Below are 17,346 nucleotides of genomic sequence, written 5' to 3' on the forward strand. Positions count from 1 at the left end.
TATTTATTTAGGTATATGTGATAGACTGCAATTCTATTAAAAATGCAAAGCCATGACCAGTGTTTTCCCTAGAAGTTAACTAGTGATAGGACAGTTTATGTTTTAGTCTTCTGTCTTCTGTGCCAGTTTGCAGGTTCATTCCAGAAAAGCCGTTGTATCTTTTCACATAACTCAACTTATCTGCCTGACTCTTCCTGGCTCCCAGCTGCTCATTTCTTCCTTGTTACCACCTTCCACTTCCTTCCATCAGTTTACTTGTATCCAGTCACTGCTAAGGTTAAACAGTGCTGTCAGTTCTCAATGTTTCTCTGGGTAGGATTCTGCTGTGGCTTATTAGATGAGTACCAAAACCACTTTTTTCCTGACCTCATAGGCTTGTCATTGTTGTAATTGCTCCTTCTTTAGAGAGCACGCCCGAGGTTTCCTCCCTCTTGTTAAGGTGCTCTGGGCCCAGGAACCGTGGCTCCTCTCCCCTCTAAGCTGGTAGGCCATCCTCCTGTCTTCAAGAAAAACCCGTGCTCTCTCTGTTGGGCCCTTTGTTTTGGGGCTTTAAGGAACTTTTCTTAATTTGTTTGAGAATAGAAGTCTGCCTGAAGAAAAGAAAAACAGCATGGTGGTATGTATTATACTTAGTCTGCCTTTCCACTTAAGAAACAGGAAGTGCATTTATGGTTTTCCATTCTACATATGGCCTGTGATTTCCACAACTCCTTGAATCAATCAACTGCTACCAATCAATCGCACTTTTTTCCTTGGAAAAATCACTTCATATATTTGTTTGGAAAGGGAATGTATGATTGAGAATGGGTAATATATTCCAAAAATCTGTTTCTATTATCTATGTTTTGGTTATTGTAAATTCAGAAAATTAAGCCTTAATTTTTCCAAAGGAAGATTTGTACCTAATTGTTGGAACTAAAATGTCTCCATAAGGTTTTAATCTATAATGAGCAGAATTAACATTCCTAATTGTGCCTTATGATGCAATGTAACAAATTCTGCATGATGGAATTTTCTTTTGTGAGAGTATGTTCCATTATTTTTTCATTAATTACTCTTTTTTCTGTGTTACGTAGGGAATGACTCTGCATAAAAAGGCGGCTGAAGATAGACTCGCTAGTACAGGTTCAGGGCAGTCCTTTCTGGCTAGGCAGAGGCAAGCAACCAGCACAAGAAGATCTTACCCAGGCCACGTTCAACCAGCCACGGCAAGGTAGAAAAATCTTGCCATTAGAATATAAAACACCCTGCATTCAAAACATACTTCTGTTATACATAACACCATTTCAGGAAATTCAGCCAGCTTATTTTTTGTTTCTATTTTATGTTACTATTTAGTTGTTTCTCATTTGAGGACTTTCTCCTGTATCTGTAATGTTTTAGTTTCTTGGTCTTTTATTTTGTAGTTTTTTCAGTTCCTTTTAATGTGCCAAAAATTTTTTAAACGCCCAATTAAAAGTGTTGTATGATAGTGTAGTACTTTTCTTTGTATGAAAACATCCTTTCCCCAATGGTGTAGGCTTTGTAATGAATTAGATTTTTTGCCAATAATTGATATACAGTTTATATTCTTTATTGTGCCTCTGTGTTACCATGCTTTATAAGAATGTCTTTGTTTAAAGGGAATTAATCTTTTTATGATGTATTAATCTGTGTTTTCAATTGTTTTCAAATGCAATTCAAATGACTTGCATACCTACTATATAAAATGAATGGTTGGCAAGTGCACTTTTTGCAAAGACATAAATTCATTGGCAGAGGTGCTGATCAGATCTTACCTAAGGCACGTGATAGAATTATTTAAAGAGGAAAAATTCGTTATTACATTGTTTTATAGGAAATTAAATTTGTTTGAAGATTTGGAAACCATTTTTAAAACATAAATATAGAATTTTATTATTTTCTGCTATCTTGTTGCTGGAAGAAGTGAATGCATTGGTTAGGTTATTGGGGAGGGATTACAAGAGAAAAAAAAAGAGTCAGTGCATTAATTTTTTTCTCATTTGGGAATGTCACAGTAACTGAGGATCAAATTCTGGCAGTGTGGCTGATATTTATAGTTTTAATTACCTTCCACATCTAAAAGATTTATTTTTCATACACTTATAAGGAATAGGTAGCCTTACCTTTTAGACAACTTCTTGTTGACTTGCAACTCATTTGTTTTACTTATTAGTATAAACCCTTCTATTTCTCAATAATTCCTAATACTTAACATCTTAATATCAGTCATTAAGATCAATAAGTGACTTCTTATATGTGATGTTGTAGCAGGTCTTTTACATTTTTTTCTTAATTCTATGTATTAGTCCAAGAATTTGCTACTGAAAAGATTCTCTTGGGTATTTGGTTGCCCCAAAGTGCTTAGATTTGTTAATAGATTGTAAACCGTGTTTATTTACCTTGATGAATGGCTGTCAAGTAATAATGATTGTAAAGCACTTTGACTATATAAGGTGCTATATAAATGTAAAATATCATTTATTTGAAAATGAAATGCCTCTGCCCAGACTTTCCCTATTGACTTAAGTATTTGGTCCCCAATTATATTTAAGTACCCCTCGAGCCTTTTTCTTGCATCATAGCCCATTTTTTAAAAGCAAAAAATTACTGAAATAAGGTAGATTTTGTTTTTATTTTTAGATAGGTCACTTAATAAGATAATTTCATTTCATGTACTTGCTATTTGGAAGTTCAGGTTTCATTTAGTTCTGTACATGAACAAATTAGTAACTTTAAATCAAGCTAAATGTAATTGAGAATTTTTAGAAACTATTCAAATGCTTAATTTTAAATCCTTCTTTTTTTATAAGAAAATTGACCTAAAAATTAGTAGTGTTTTTATTTGTCCTCAGAAAGCATACTTGAAGGAAGTATTAGAATATACACAGAAATGACTCCATGCACTGTGCTAAATTTTACATTAAATACAGAAGTCTAAGCGCAGTGTGAATGCTTCTGCCTGATAAGACCATAAAGCAGGAAGAATTAGTAATAATGGAGAGAACCACATGCATGAGTAGAATGTATTGTGGGGCTTCAGAAGGCTAAGCAGACCTCATCAACAATAAAAGATTAAAAACTATTTAAAATGGTTCTTACCCCCAACCCCTCATTTCTCAAATAGCATAAGGATTCAACTGTTTTAAAACAGGATGTGAACACTAACTTTGGTAAAATTTAAATTATTGGAAATTATACCTACAGAATAAGGTAAATAAACATAAAAGATTCTATGAACTATTCATTAAAATGGTTACATCTCATGAGATTAGAGGTTTTTAATATTAGTTCTCTATTTACTGCCTCAGCCCTGGTCCCCTTCCTACCTACCTACTCAGATATAGGTCTCTAAATGGTTGAAAAGGTTTTAAAGGAAGTTTATATATTTTTCATCAGCATCTGTTTCATGCTATTCTTTTGACACAAGTATAACTTTCATTCTCCTTTACTGTTCCATTAAAGTTTAGTGCATCACTTTTACTACATAGAAGAAATTATTTCTAAAAAAATATATATTAGAAGTAAAACGTAGCTGTAACAGTGACAACCCTGTTTCCCTTGCCTAGCTTTGGACAGGATTTATGAAATTTCTGTTTCCAGTAATGATTAATAATTTCTCAGGAGGTTCATGATGATGCATGGTATGTCAGAAGTTAAGACATTGGGTGCTTTATCTAAATGTGAGCTCTTCTGTGCTATATTTTTACAAACTCCTTATATACAGTAGCTTCATGCAGCTATAGTTCATTTAGACAGGGGAGCAAGTCCTGGTCTCAGCAGTGGAGTAAGAACAGTGTTATTCATTAGGTTGGGGTGAGCCATCATCCTAGAGTCCGAATTCTTATAAACAAAAGTTTATTTTCTGTTTTCCTTCTAACCAGGGTAAGAAAATACAAAGACTGACTAAGGAACATTAAAGCATAACATTTATGTTTTGCATTGTGTTTTTAAGAAATTCACAATGGGAAAAACAAATCCAGCAAATATTAGGGTTGACCACATCTAGAGAGAGAATAAATAATTCTTCACATCTAGAGAGAGAATAAATAAATAATTCTGTACTTAAAAACTTGCAAACATTTGATATCTGATATCATTTGTCTAATAACTTGACAATAACTAAGAAAAAGAAGTCCCTAAAGGACCAATGTACTGAAATTGATCAAGGTTGAATTATTTCTGTTAGATAGCCGGCCCTAGCCTGGCAAAAATTGTCTTAATAGGATGATTAAATTATAATAAGGAAATATTATCTGTAATTTTTTCGAGTTTTTATTGTTTTATTTATATAATAAAAGGTCAGTTGTACAAAATTAAGCTGAATGTTATTCAATCAGAAACATCAGCCTATATGTTATATTTCATTAGTTTTCACAAAGGCATGAAAATCCATGCGTAAATGGATCAGCAATTAGTGATAAGTGAAAGATGAGTTAAATTGAAGAAAAGACACATTTTATTTATGAACTACTTTATTCGCATTTTTTTTTCAATAACAGTTTTGTTCATTCTTGTTAATGAAATGAAATATTGAGTGTCTTTTCCTCTCAGATAAGCATTCATCTTTTAAAGATAATACCATACTAAAAACTTGAAAATCTTTATCCCATTATAAGAATTATCTTGAAAAAACAATCTAAATTTTTTAAATTATCTTATCTCTGAATTTAGTCTCCAGTTGTCTAGATCTCAGACTCCAGGAATGTTACAGTTATCCTCAGTTGGAACCTGTGAGATTTATCTGAAAAAGCATCCACAAACCACAGGTAGTATAAACCTAGCTAGTTCACAGACCTGTAGATCAGAACATCTGTGATCCTAAAGTAAGAGGAAAGTACCTGGCATCTTGTTTTGGCTAAGAGCAAAATAACAACCTCAAGACAAAATGCTTTTTGTTGTCTATTCATTAAACTATGGAAGGATATTTTGGCCTTTTAGCCTTATATTATGAAAGGACTCTTTCCCTAGAAATGGCTATGAAACTAATGTAACATTGTACTTCTCAACAGTGGAGCCTATGTGATATCCTAAAGTAGGATAAAAGAGTGTATTGTACTCAACAAAAGAAAAATGAGATATCAGAAACTTTGAAACTTATTTTAGCATGTTTTTATTTTTCCCTTTTTAGTTAAAAGGGTTTTCCATTCAATAATGATAATCTCTTTTCCTGTAGTTATCACTGTCAAAATGGCAGCTGATTTTGGTAGTTGTACAACCCAGTTTCATTACATTTAGACAGCAGTTTCAGAGCTTATTCTTTGTAACTACAATGATTTCACTGTTTTATATCATGAGGTTTTTATAAGAGGAAAGTTATTCTCAATATATCTGTCATCTAATTTTTACTTTCTATAAAGTATATTTAAATAATAATTGGTATATGTTCCTTTTATCGGAAAACTTGAAAAGGTTTTATTGTCTAATTTCAGCACAATAATTTTATTATGCTGAAATTTTGCAATAAATAGCATTCATTTCTCAGAAGCCTAAAAAACTTGAAATTGTTACTGACACAGCTATTTTCTACCCTGCCCCATTCCCTCAAATCACAGAAGCAGTAATATTTAGCTTTCTTTTTATAAAATGAAGGACAGCACAAATGTGATGACATCCATCTCTTTTAAATCGCTTATTATGTTCTTGAGAAGTATGTACTCATTATTTTGTTTTTAAACAACTTTTTATCAATCCAATTCACATGTATTATCTTTATGAATATAAACACCTATTTATATTTTGTGTTATCTTGAAATATTCTTGGATTCTTCACAGTGCACTTAAAATGATAGAAAAGGGACATTAGGTTGAGAAACTAGAGACCTGAACCTAATGATGGCAAGTATATGAGTTCTGGCAGTTGTGGAAGATCTATAAATGTTTTCTAACAGTTATATTATTAGCAATTATGTGATGTCTCCAGTATTTTTCTGTTTTCTGATATTTCCCAACAATAGTCTATAACATAAGTTTGTATGCTGTATATAAGTGAGCATAGAAATCTGAGAAAGTATGAGAACTGCTTTTAAGGCAAATTGATTGCTAGAAAGTAGAATGGATTATCGGGATAAGAAATGGCCTAATTATAAACAAATATCCAGGCAGATGGAAATACTAATACAATTAAAACTTACACCGTTTTAACAAATGTTCCTAAAGTAACAGTTGATGTAAAATTATCTGACTTTATTATATGATCATTCAATTAAAAAGAGTAGACAAAAATATAATTCCTTCCCTTCAGTGGTCATTGTTAACCGTATATGTTATTGTTGGAGGGGAAAGCATCTCTTTTCATTTTGAAACTGTTAACCCATTACTAAACGTAAGATAGTGATTTAAGGCCATTAAGGATACTATAACTTGATGAGATGAGAAGAAATCTGTAGTGGCTGAAAATCACTTTCTAACAGTTACCTAGATCTGCTGCTTTATCTAGTTTACAAACCATAGGCTCAATTTTATTATTCCCCTTAATTATGCATAGTAGCCCCACAGAAAATTTTCTTCAAAGTAAAGGCAAGACTAAACATTCGAAAAGATATATATTCAAGGAGAGCCCTGATATATATTAACAGCAGGGTCTGAATTAGATGTTTAGGGTCTAAAGATGAAATCATCAGAGAAGGTATCCATAGCCTGAAGATTTTTAGGCCCGTGGGGCTATCAAATACCCCAAATTATATCTACTCAGAGGAGTTAAAGGAAGAAGTAAATATCATGAGAACAGTCTCAAAGTAAGAAAAAGAAAACTACCAAAGCATGCTGTAGCTTTCTTTAATAATGTATGTGGAAGACTTCTGAGCAGGCATTATCATTGTAGAGATCTCTAAATTGACAAATGAAAATAATTAGTTTAGCAATTGTAATAAAAGGGACTCGTGTTTATTCTTGGTCTATTTGTCAACCTACGGGCAGTGATTACTGTATATACATTTTATCTTGTGTTTATTTTATATATGCCACTAGTAGAGATGAGTATCTTAATATTATTTACCATTACTCCTAATCATTTATGTATTATTTATCCTTCACTCCAAGATCCACAGCACTTTACTAATATTAGATAATTATTTTCCTTGTACCTTCCTGTGGCACATCCTATTTATCTTTTCCACTGGGGTTCTTTTCCTTATTTTGGAGCACTCACTAAGAAGAATGTAAAAGATTGCCCAAATAAATGTGCTCTTCTTGAAATTTTAAAAGTCAGATCTGAAATTCTAAGTCTGGAAATCTAGTTGAAATTGGGTTGGGGCTATGAAGCATGAATTATATTTTGTATTTCACATTAATAAGACTCTTTTTATAAGTTAATCACTCATGAAACCAAGTTCTCTCAAATGCAGACACCCTTGAAACTTTTTGTTTTCTGGAGTTGTAGTAATAAAATATAATCTTCTGGTGAATCAGAAGATGTTCTTAGCTTTGATTTCCCTGTCTCCTAAAATACAAACCTACAAACTGTACTTAATTTTCCTAGTTTCTTCATCATTGTGTGTACCCAGTGACAGGATAAAGACAGCCAGGTTCCAGGAGCTGTGAAGTCAAAAAATCTGGAAAGCGATGGGAGTGAGGTAATAGGAAAAGGAAGACACTAAAGATGGCACAATACTACAAAAATATTCTTAGTTCTTCTATAACATATAACAAAGTTTTTGGCGTGTTCAACTGAGAGAAGTTTTTAGGAGTCAGGACTCTCTTCCTTTTGTAACAAATATATTAGTATTCAAATCATAGTCCAAAAGTACTGAAATATTTGTCGTTACATAAGCATCGACACATATGATTACTGCCGAAGAATAGGAAGATTTGCTCGTAAGAACACGGTCTTAGAGTTTTGTTTTACTTTGTGTTTTTAAATGAGAGAAATATTTTTATAGTGTGAAAAGTTTAGTATTCTGCAGTATCTCCTATTCTACTGATGTGCTTTGCTTAGGCAGGTTACCTAAAAGAGACCAACACTGAAATAGAGAAGTCTAGGCTCTGCTCTGACCTTTGAGGGAAGAGCTGCTTTTTGTCCTTCCAGAGTAAAAAATTAAACACACACACACACAAACACACAAGAGGACAAAATATGTTTTGAATATCTACTAATTAGTTGTTGAATGGCTAAGTCTCCTCCTAATTGTCTTTATCTTCCACTGGCTTCCTGTTCATCTAAATAAGAATAGATTCTGGACCTGCATTGTCCAATTCATGAGCCAATTTACATTTAAATTAAATAAAATTAAATACATTTACATTTAAATTAAATAAAATTATAAATTTAATTCCCCAGTTACCTAGCCACACTTTAAGTGCTTCAGTAGCCACACATGGATAGTGGTTACCATATTGGATAACACAGATACAGACATTTTCATCATTGCAGAAAATACTTTTTGCCAGTGCTGTAATACCCAGAGAGAAAATAAGGACAAAATAAAGGTATTCAGTTAATTTAGCATAACTCAGATTTTACCGCAATAGTTGAATAAAACTATTTTATTAAAATTAACACCAGCCTTGGGAAAATTAAAACCCCATTCTTTGAAACTAGTTTTCAGTATATATTTTTAAACAGATTCTCAGCACTTTACTTTTCAAGTGATATAATTAAATCATTTCATAAATCATAACTTAGTATCTTCAGGTTTTTTTTCCTTTTTTATGTAGTATCTTAACATTAACGATGCATAGTTTCTAACATGGAGCAGAAACTGATGAATGCTTAATTTATTTATAAATAAAAAGTAATAAGCATCATACTCTTCTATTTCATTACTTTTAAATCTATATAGAGCTAACAAAATTTGCTAACAGATTTTTGGTTCTGTCCCCAAAATCACAGTTGATTATCTTCTACCTTAAAAGTACATCAAGATCCAAATAATTTATTTGGTTTTCTTCAGTTTCTTGCTCTTAATAAGATAGATTATGAATCAAGTTAAGTTTTATGTATGCAGCAAACATTTTATTCCAGTTACTTAGTTAATGAAACATTTTTTAATATTTACTAATTTATTTGGCTTTTAATAAAGTGCTTAACATAACTAAAAGGATCTACAGGAATGCATCTTTGAGTTTTTAATGAAAATGAGAGACTAATCATAATTCTTTTGAGTCAGCTTGGACTCAGTTAAAACTATCCTATTCCGATGCTTTCTTCTTCATTTAAACATTTTTTTTAATCAAGTATCAAATTCCAAGCAAATTATGATAAAATTCTTTTGTCGTTCAAGTTCAGATGACTAACGGTATGATTTGAATTTATTTTCTTGGTGGCCTAATTTAATGTGTGTTCTACAGAGACTCATATTAATTAAGGGAAGATCTCAATGTGCTTGAAATAAGAAATAGCATTTTAGTATAAATATAGGAAATGACTGTATACAATTACAAATCAATGATTCGAGGCCTTCTAATTTTTTAAATAGTAGCCTTTTGTTTTTTAATAGCCTTAGTTATTTAAAATTCAGATGCACTACAGTGTCATTGCTGTCACTAACTTTTCTGTTTATAGGTTATGTGTAATTCAGAATGCTTTGTGCTCAGAAGATAATTTCCAGGTTTATCTTATTATGCAGTGTTCATGTTTTGACAATTGTCTCACCATTTATAACACCCAATTTTTGGTTGTATAATGAATGGTAAAATTCAAACATATTTAATAATTTGCCTTATTTTGATTAATAAATTCTATCAAAGATTTGGGGATAGAAAGAGGCTTTTTTTCCCCCCTAGAGTAGAGTATATTTTAAACTTTTCAGATGAGCTGGAAAACACCTTAGTACATTGGAGTTGGAGTTGTATTGATTACAACTCAGCTCTAAAGCCTTATACTCATGTCTTAAGTATTATTGATTGTTCTGTGAATTGTTAGTTTCATATTTGACATTGTAGTTACCCACCTTGCTGTTTAGCCTTTGCAAAAAAGGATATTGCTAGGTATATTATTATTTCTGGTTGACTATTGAATTTATAATTTCACAATTTCATTCTTTGTCATTATAACCCAAAAATGAAATCCACTTAGGACTCTCAATTTCTCATTTCACTAGTGGAATCAATACAGATTTAGCAACATTGTACATAATGGCATCCAAGTATTTTTCCACTGTTAAGTTTACCAACTTGGTAAACTTCTGTGTTAGATTGGTGGATTTTCTCACTGTTTTCTGAGGTGAATGACTTGTTAGAGAGCCTCATTAAGAAATTTTTTACTAAAGTCACAAAAATATAAAGTCCAAGAAAGCACCATAAGACAGATTTTTAATTTTTTTGAGATCTTATATTTCCTTTTGATATCACTTAATCATTTTAATTTTATGACTGCCAACTTGTTGTGATATTAATTATATGTACATGTTTATATGTATGCATATAATATATGTATATGTATATGAAGAATAAAGCTAAGATTTGGTCAAACTATATTTTCCCATTCAAGTACAAAAATGTTTTCAAGGCTGCAAAAAGTGTACAGTTGTTAAACAAGTTGTAAATAAAGACTTGTATAAAAATTCAGCCGAGATTTTTTTCTGCTCTTAAATCATAACAAACATATATTTAATAATTGTCTAATAGTATTTGTCCATTTGCCTTTTGCACTTGACAAAGAGTTCTATCAATTCAAAGATTATGTCACTGATTTATTGTCAATCAGGAATATTCTTTAAGTTTTTTTTCCAGTACCTGTGATGGATTTTGTTTTGATTTAGGCTGTTACTTAATATTTGTAAACTGATTGTCCAAAGTTCTTAGGGACAAAAGTTAAATACATATTCTCCCCTCTTAGAGTTAACGTGTTAACATGATCAATCTTACCACAGGCAGTACAGCAAGAACCAATGGCAGAGTGTTTGCATTGTTTAACAGTGTAAAGCATTATTGTTGGCGTACTACTTAGACAATAGGTGCCCCTCTTCCTGTCTTGTAGACCCTTACAATTCACCGTTTTTCCCACCTTCACCCTAAACATTGGCATCTTGTTAAAATATGGCATCTTCAGTGTTATGTACAGTGGTAGTAGCAGTGTGGAAATTGATTATATTTACACTAAAACAATTCAAAAGTGAACTTAGCTCCAAGACTTAAAAACTAGACTGCATGTAGCCAAAATTGTGCTCATTTTAATGTGCATTTAATGTGGCATTTTAACGTTGGAAAGATCTAAATATATTTTCTTCACTCATTAGCATGGAGGTAACCATATAAAGGTTAGCATTTATTGAGTATCTGCCCTGGGTATTTAATATTGAAGCAGAGGAGAAGGGATGAAAAGGTAGGTTGAATCACAAAAATTAAACGGAAGAAAATACTTTTGTCTTCAAAGATTTGTATAATCAAAGGGGCCTAACACAGAAAAATTCTCAAAAAGTATCCCAGCTGAAGGTCTACCAGTTTGCCTAAGTACGTTTATGCTACATCACAAACCACTCCAAAACTTAATGGCTTTAAATAATGTATTATCTCTCTCAAGTCTGGAGAAAGTATCAGTTGCTCTCAATTGGGGTCCTTCATTTGATTGAAGTTAGATGATGCCTGAAGCTAGAGTCATCTGAAGGCTGTTCTCACATGTTTGGTACCCTGACTGATATGGACAGAACACCTGAGGGCTGGTCACGCAACTCAACACAACCTCCTGACATGACTAGTTTGGACACTCTCACAAAATGAAGTCTCAGGGTAGATGGACTGACTTCACGAAGCTAGCTTTCCCCAGAGCCAGACTTCCCAGAGACCCGGGTAAAAGCCTTACAGTTTCTTAGGACCTACCCTTGGAAACTGCAAAGCAACACTTCTATTTGTCATAAATGTCACAACCAAGACCAGGTTCAAGGGGATGACCACATACACTTCTCAGTGGAGGACTAACCAAGTTACCACAGCTACTGTTTTGAATTCAAAGAGAAGAAAGATTTCTGCTATGAAGATCATACTTCTGAAGTCAAAATCTCTCCCCATTTTCTAATCCCTGTGTCAAATACATTAACGGTGCAGAACAATCAGGTATGTAACTTAAGTAGGAACAAAACTTCATGTAGATACTACACAGAATTCTGGTAAGTTTGAAAAGCCATAAATGCACTAGTACTTCTTTTGACAGGTATCTAATTGTATGTCACATCAGCTATAAAATGTTTCTACCCCTTACTCTGGTTGGTAGTTAATTTTGGTGACTATATTTTAAGGAAATTGTCCAAAGTATGAATGTCTTAAGTGTAGTGATGAACTGTACATAATCCTAGCCAGAGTCCTCCATTTGTACAATACATGCCTTCTCCTAAAGGACATATTTCCAGAGATTTACACCACCACCTCATATTTTCAGTTTTTTTTGTCTCTACTGAATCTTTCCCATTAACATAAAAAATGCTGTTTTTTTCTCATATTTTCAAACTGTCTTTATTAACAAATTGTTCATTTTTAATCTGCATATTTTTAAAGTGCAATTTTATAATACTTGAAATGGATACACATGATGAATCACAACAGTCAAAATGAGCATATCCATTGCCCCAAAAAGTTTTTTCAGGCCCTCCTACTTTCCCTGCACTGATCGCCATCTCTGGACAACCACTTCTCTGCTTGTTTTCACTATAGATTATTTTGCATTGTCTATAGTTCTATGTAAATAGAATCCTATAATATGTACTCATTTTTGTCTGGCTTCTTTTTCTTCAGCATAATTTAAAGTTTATCTATAGTTCATTCCTCTTTATTGCTGAGTAGTATTCCATTGTTTAATCATTTGCCTATTGAACATTTGAGTTGTTTCCAATTTGAGGTATTACAAATAAAGCGGTTATGAAGGTTTGTTTACAAGCCTTTTATGGGCTTGTGCTTTCATATCTCAGGTAACACCTAGGATGGAATGGATGGGTCATATGGCAGGGGTATGCTTAATTTTTTAAAAACTACCAAACTATATTCCACAGTAGTTGTGCATTTTATGTTCCCACTGGCAGTATGAAAGTTCCAGTTCCTCTATATCCTTGATAGTACTTGAGTCCCTCTTTTTGATTCTAGACATCCCATGGGTGTAAGTGGCATCTTATCGTGGTTTTGAACAGTTCGTTTAATTTTAGCCATTCTAATAAGTATATAATAGTATCCCACGGTGTTCATTTTTATTTCCTTAATGACTCACACAGCCAGGGCTTTAGTCATTTCAAAGGTGGACTAGGGGAGGATCTATTTCCAAGTTCATTTATGTAGCTGTTAGCAAGCTTCAGGCCCTTGCTTGCTATTGGCCAGAGACATCAGTTCCTTGCCATTTGAATCTCTCCATAGCACAGCCCACAATGTGGCAGTTTGCTTCCCTCAGAGTGAAGGTTCTGAGAGACATAAAGGCGGGAGGAGGGGTAAACATGTTGGAAATCACAATCTTGTAATCTGACATAACATCCCATCGTTTTGCCGTATTCTATTCATAAGAAGCTAGTCACAAGGTCTAGCCCACGTTCAAGGGGAGGCGTTTTACAAGGGCATAAGCAGCAAGAGGTGGGATCATTAGGGGTCATCTTAGAGGCTGCCAGGCAGAGCTTCCAATAAGAATCTTCCCTCATTTTTGTTTGTTCTTCTGTACATAGTGTGTCTTTTTTACTCTGGCTGATTAAATATGATTACTGGTTTTAAGCAATTTGATTTTGATATGCCATTATGTATTTTTCTTAACATTTCTTGCGCTTGGGGTTCATTGAGCTTCATGGATCTGTAAGTTTATAGTTTTTCTCCAATTTATAAAAATTGCGGCCATTGTTTCTTTGAATACTTTTCTGTCTCCCACTCCTCTCCTTTGGGAACTCTAGTTGCACGTATATTAGTGGGCTAAAGTCCCACAGCTCACTGATGCTCTCTTTATCTCTTTTCAGTTATTTTTTCTTTTTCATTTTAAGTCGTTTCTATTTCTATGTCTTCAAATTCACTAATCTTTTCTTCTGTAATGTCTAATCTGCCATGCCATTAATGACATCCAGTGTACTTTTTATTTCTAAAGTTTCTTTTTATCTCCACTTAAAATCAAATACCACAAATGACATTAAAGATGCTCAACATCATTAATCATGAGGGAAATGCAAATCAAAAACACAATAGATACCACTTCACACTCATTAGGATGGTTATCGAAAAATAAGAAATAACTAGCATTGGTGAGTATGGGGAGAAATTGGAGTCCTTGTGTAGCTGCTGTGGAAAACAGTTCCTCAAAGAATTAAACAATTACTATATGATCAAGCACTCGCACTTCTGGGTATATACCCAAAGGAAATGACAGCAAGGACTAACACATTTCATTATTCACAACAGCCAAAAGGTGAAAACAAGCAAAGGGTCCATTAACAGATGAATGCATAAACAAATGTGGGCTATACATACAATAAAATATTATTCGGCCTTAAAGAAAATAAATTCTGACACACGCTACAACGCAGATGAACCTGGAGGGCATTATGTGAAGTGAAATAAACTAGTTACAAAAGGACAAATACTGTATGATTATATTTCTATGAGGTACCTAGAATCTTCGAATTCATGGAGGCACACTACAACAGTGGTTACTAGCGGCTGGAGGGAGGAGAGAATGGGGAGTAGTTTAATGGGTACAGAATTTCACTTAGGAAAGATGAAAAAGATGGATGGAGGCAATGGTTGCACAACAATGTGATGTACTTAATGCCATGGAACTGTGCACTTAAAAATGGCTAAAAAGATAAATGTGACCATTTTACTACAATAAAAATAAAATCACAAATTCTTACCATCACCCCTGGCTTCCTCTTTAACCTCACCTACCAATCTCTTCCCCTCATTCACCAGGCTTCAGTCATATTGACATCCTTACTGAACCAGGAACATAGTATGTATTTCTTATTTTCTCTACCTGCCATGCACTTTATCACATCTCTGCTCAAATAGTCCCCACAAAACCTTCCTGACTACTCTAAAGGATGAAAAATAACATTCCCTCTACCCTTCTGAGTTCTTGGCTGAGATCCCTGTAATGAAAGACAGGTTAACAAGAGAAAAACAAACAGGTTTGTTTACATGAATATCTCATGTGTACATAGGAGACACCCAGGGAAAAATTAGTTAAATCCCTGAGGTTGCTTAGAATTCAGGCTTAAATACCATTTTAATAGGAAAAAGGAGGGGCAGTGTAGGCGCGTTAAGGAAGAGTAAATGATTTTTAGGAAAGATGAATGAGCCCCTTGCAGAATAGATGGGAGATAAGACAGTATGTGACAAAGTTTATCTGGAAGTGGTGTCCACTTCTACTTTCAAAACTCCTGGGGAGAGGATTTATGATAGTTGAGTTCCCTTTGGAGGATCTGTCTTTAGGCAGATAAGGGGGTACTCAGAGAATGCTCATCCTTGGATTTGCTATTTTTCAAGTGCCTACACCTCAAAATAATATACCAAAGCAGCAAATTTTGGAGTGGCACACACTGAGTATCTACAGACATTTTAGGATGGCATATTCTACTATCCTTCACTAGAATGTAAACTCCATTACCACAGAGACTTTATTTACTGCTATGAACAACCCTGGCACATGATAGGTAGTCAGTAAATAGTGGTTAAATGAATGTTCCTTTCCTATAACTTAGACACATATTATTTGTATACTGCAACTTTAATATCAAAAGACAAAAACCCTGGGAATCAAATTAACCAAGGAGGTAAAAGACCTGCTCTCAGAATATTACAAGTCATTGAAAAAAGAAACTGAAAAAGATACAAATAAATGAAAGCATATACTATGCTTATAGGTAGGAAGAATTGACATCATTAAAATGGCCATACTACCCAAAGCAATCTATAGATTCAGTGCAATCCCTATCAAAATACCAATGGCATTTTTCACAGAAATAGAACAAATAATCCTAAAATTTATATGGAACTGTAAAATACCCCGAATAGCCACGGCAATCTTGAGAAAGAAGAAAAAAATTGCAAGTATCACACTACCTGACATCAAACTATACTACAAGCCTACAGTAATCAAAACAGCATGGTATTGGCATAAAAACAGATACATTGATCAATGGAACAGAATAGAGAGCCCAGAAATAAATCCACGCCTATACATTCTCCTAATATATGACAGAGGAGGCAAGAATATATAGTGGGGTAAAGACAGTCTCTTCAATAACTAGTGCTGGGAAAATTGGACAGATACATGCAAAAAAAAAGAAGGAAAGAAGGAAGGGAAGAACTGGACTACCTTCTTACGCCATATATAAGAATAGACTCAAACTGGATTAAAGACTTAAACGTAAGATCCGAAACCATAAAGCTTCTAGAAGAAAACATAGGCAGTAAATTCTCTGACACTGCTAACAGTAATTTCTTTTCAGATGTATCTCCTTGGACAAGGGAAACAAAAGAAAAACAAATCCAACTACATCAAACTAAAAAGTTTTTGTAAAACGAAACCATCGGCAACAACAACAAAAAAGACAACTGACTGAATAGGAGAAGATATTTTCTTACGATACATCTGATAAGAGGTTACTATCCAAAATATATGAAGAACTCATGACTCAACAACAAAAAACAATCTAATTTAAAAATCAAGCATGAGACCTGAACAGATATTTCTCCGAAGAGGAAATACAGATGGCCAATAGACATGAAAAGATGCTCAAGGTCACTAATCATCAGAGAAATGCAAATTAAAACTACAATGAGATATCACATCACACTTGTCAGAATGGCTATCACCAATAAATCAAAGAACAGGTGTTAGCGAGGATGCAGAGAAAAGGGAACTCTCACACACCATTGGTAGGATTGCAAATTGCTATAGTCAGCATGGCAAACAGTCTGGACGTTCCTCAAAAAATTAAAAGTGGATATACTTTTGACCCAGCAATTGCACTTCTATTTATCCAAAGGAAACCAAAACAATAATTTGTAAAGATCTATGCACCCCTATGTTCATGGCAGCACAATTTACAATAGCCAAGATATGGAAGCAACCTAAATGGCCATCAACAGGTGATTGGATAAAGAAGTTATGCTTCATGTATACAATGAAATCCTCCTATTAACATGGATGGACCTAGAGGTTATTATGCTGAGTTAAATGTCAGACAAAGATAAATACCATACGATTTCACTTATATGTGGTATCTAAGGAACAAAAAGAACAAAATAATCAAAAACAGACTCACAACTATAGAGGATAATCTGGTGACGCCCAGAGAGGAGTGTTGTTGTGGGGCTGGGAGAAAGGGGTGAAGGGTTAAAGAAGTACAAATTAGTAGTCGATAGATGGTCACGAGGATGGGGAGCATGGCATAGGGAATGCAGTTAGCATTAATGTAATGGCTAGGTGGAGAGCCAGGAAAGAGGGCA

The 17,346-nt window shown here is 33.7% G+C and overlaps 1 protein-coding gene across 2 annotated transcripts in view; it reads left to right on the forward strand.

Moving 5' to 3' along the window:
• Window positions 1-10,506, forward strand: part of HOOK3 (hook microtubule tethering protein 3) — an 82,189-nt gene extending 71,683 nt beyond the window's left edge. For both annotated transcript variants that reach the window (XM_039853643.1, XM_039853642.1), the window contains one exon: window positions 1,077-10,506. In XM_039853643.1, coding sequence (XP_039709577.1) covers window positions 1,077-1,217 — 141 coding nt within the window. In that variant the 3' untranslated portion in view covers window positions 1,218-10,506. The remainder of the gene's footprint in view (window positions 1-1,076) is intronic.
• The last annotated feature ends 6,840 nt before the right edge of the window (window positions 10,507-17,346 follow it).

This window comes from Pteropus medius, unplaced genomic scaffold (assembly GCF_902729225.1).
Source record: "Pteropus medius unplaced genomic scaffold, Ma_sr-lr_union100, whole genome shotgun sequence".
NCBI lineage: Eukaryota > Metazoa > Chordata > Mammalia > Chiroptera > Pteropodidae > Pteropus > Pteropus medius.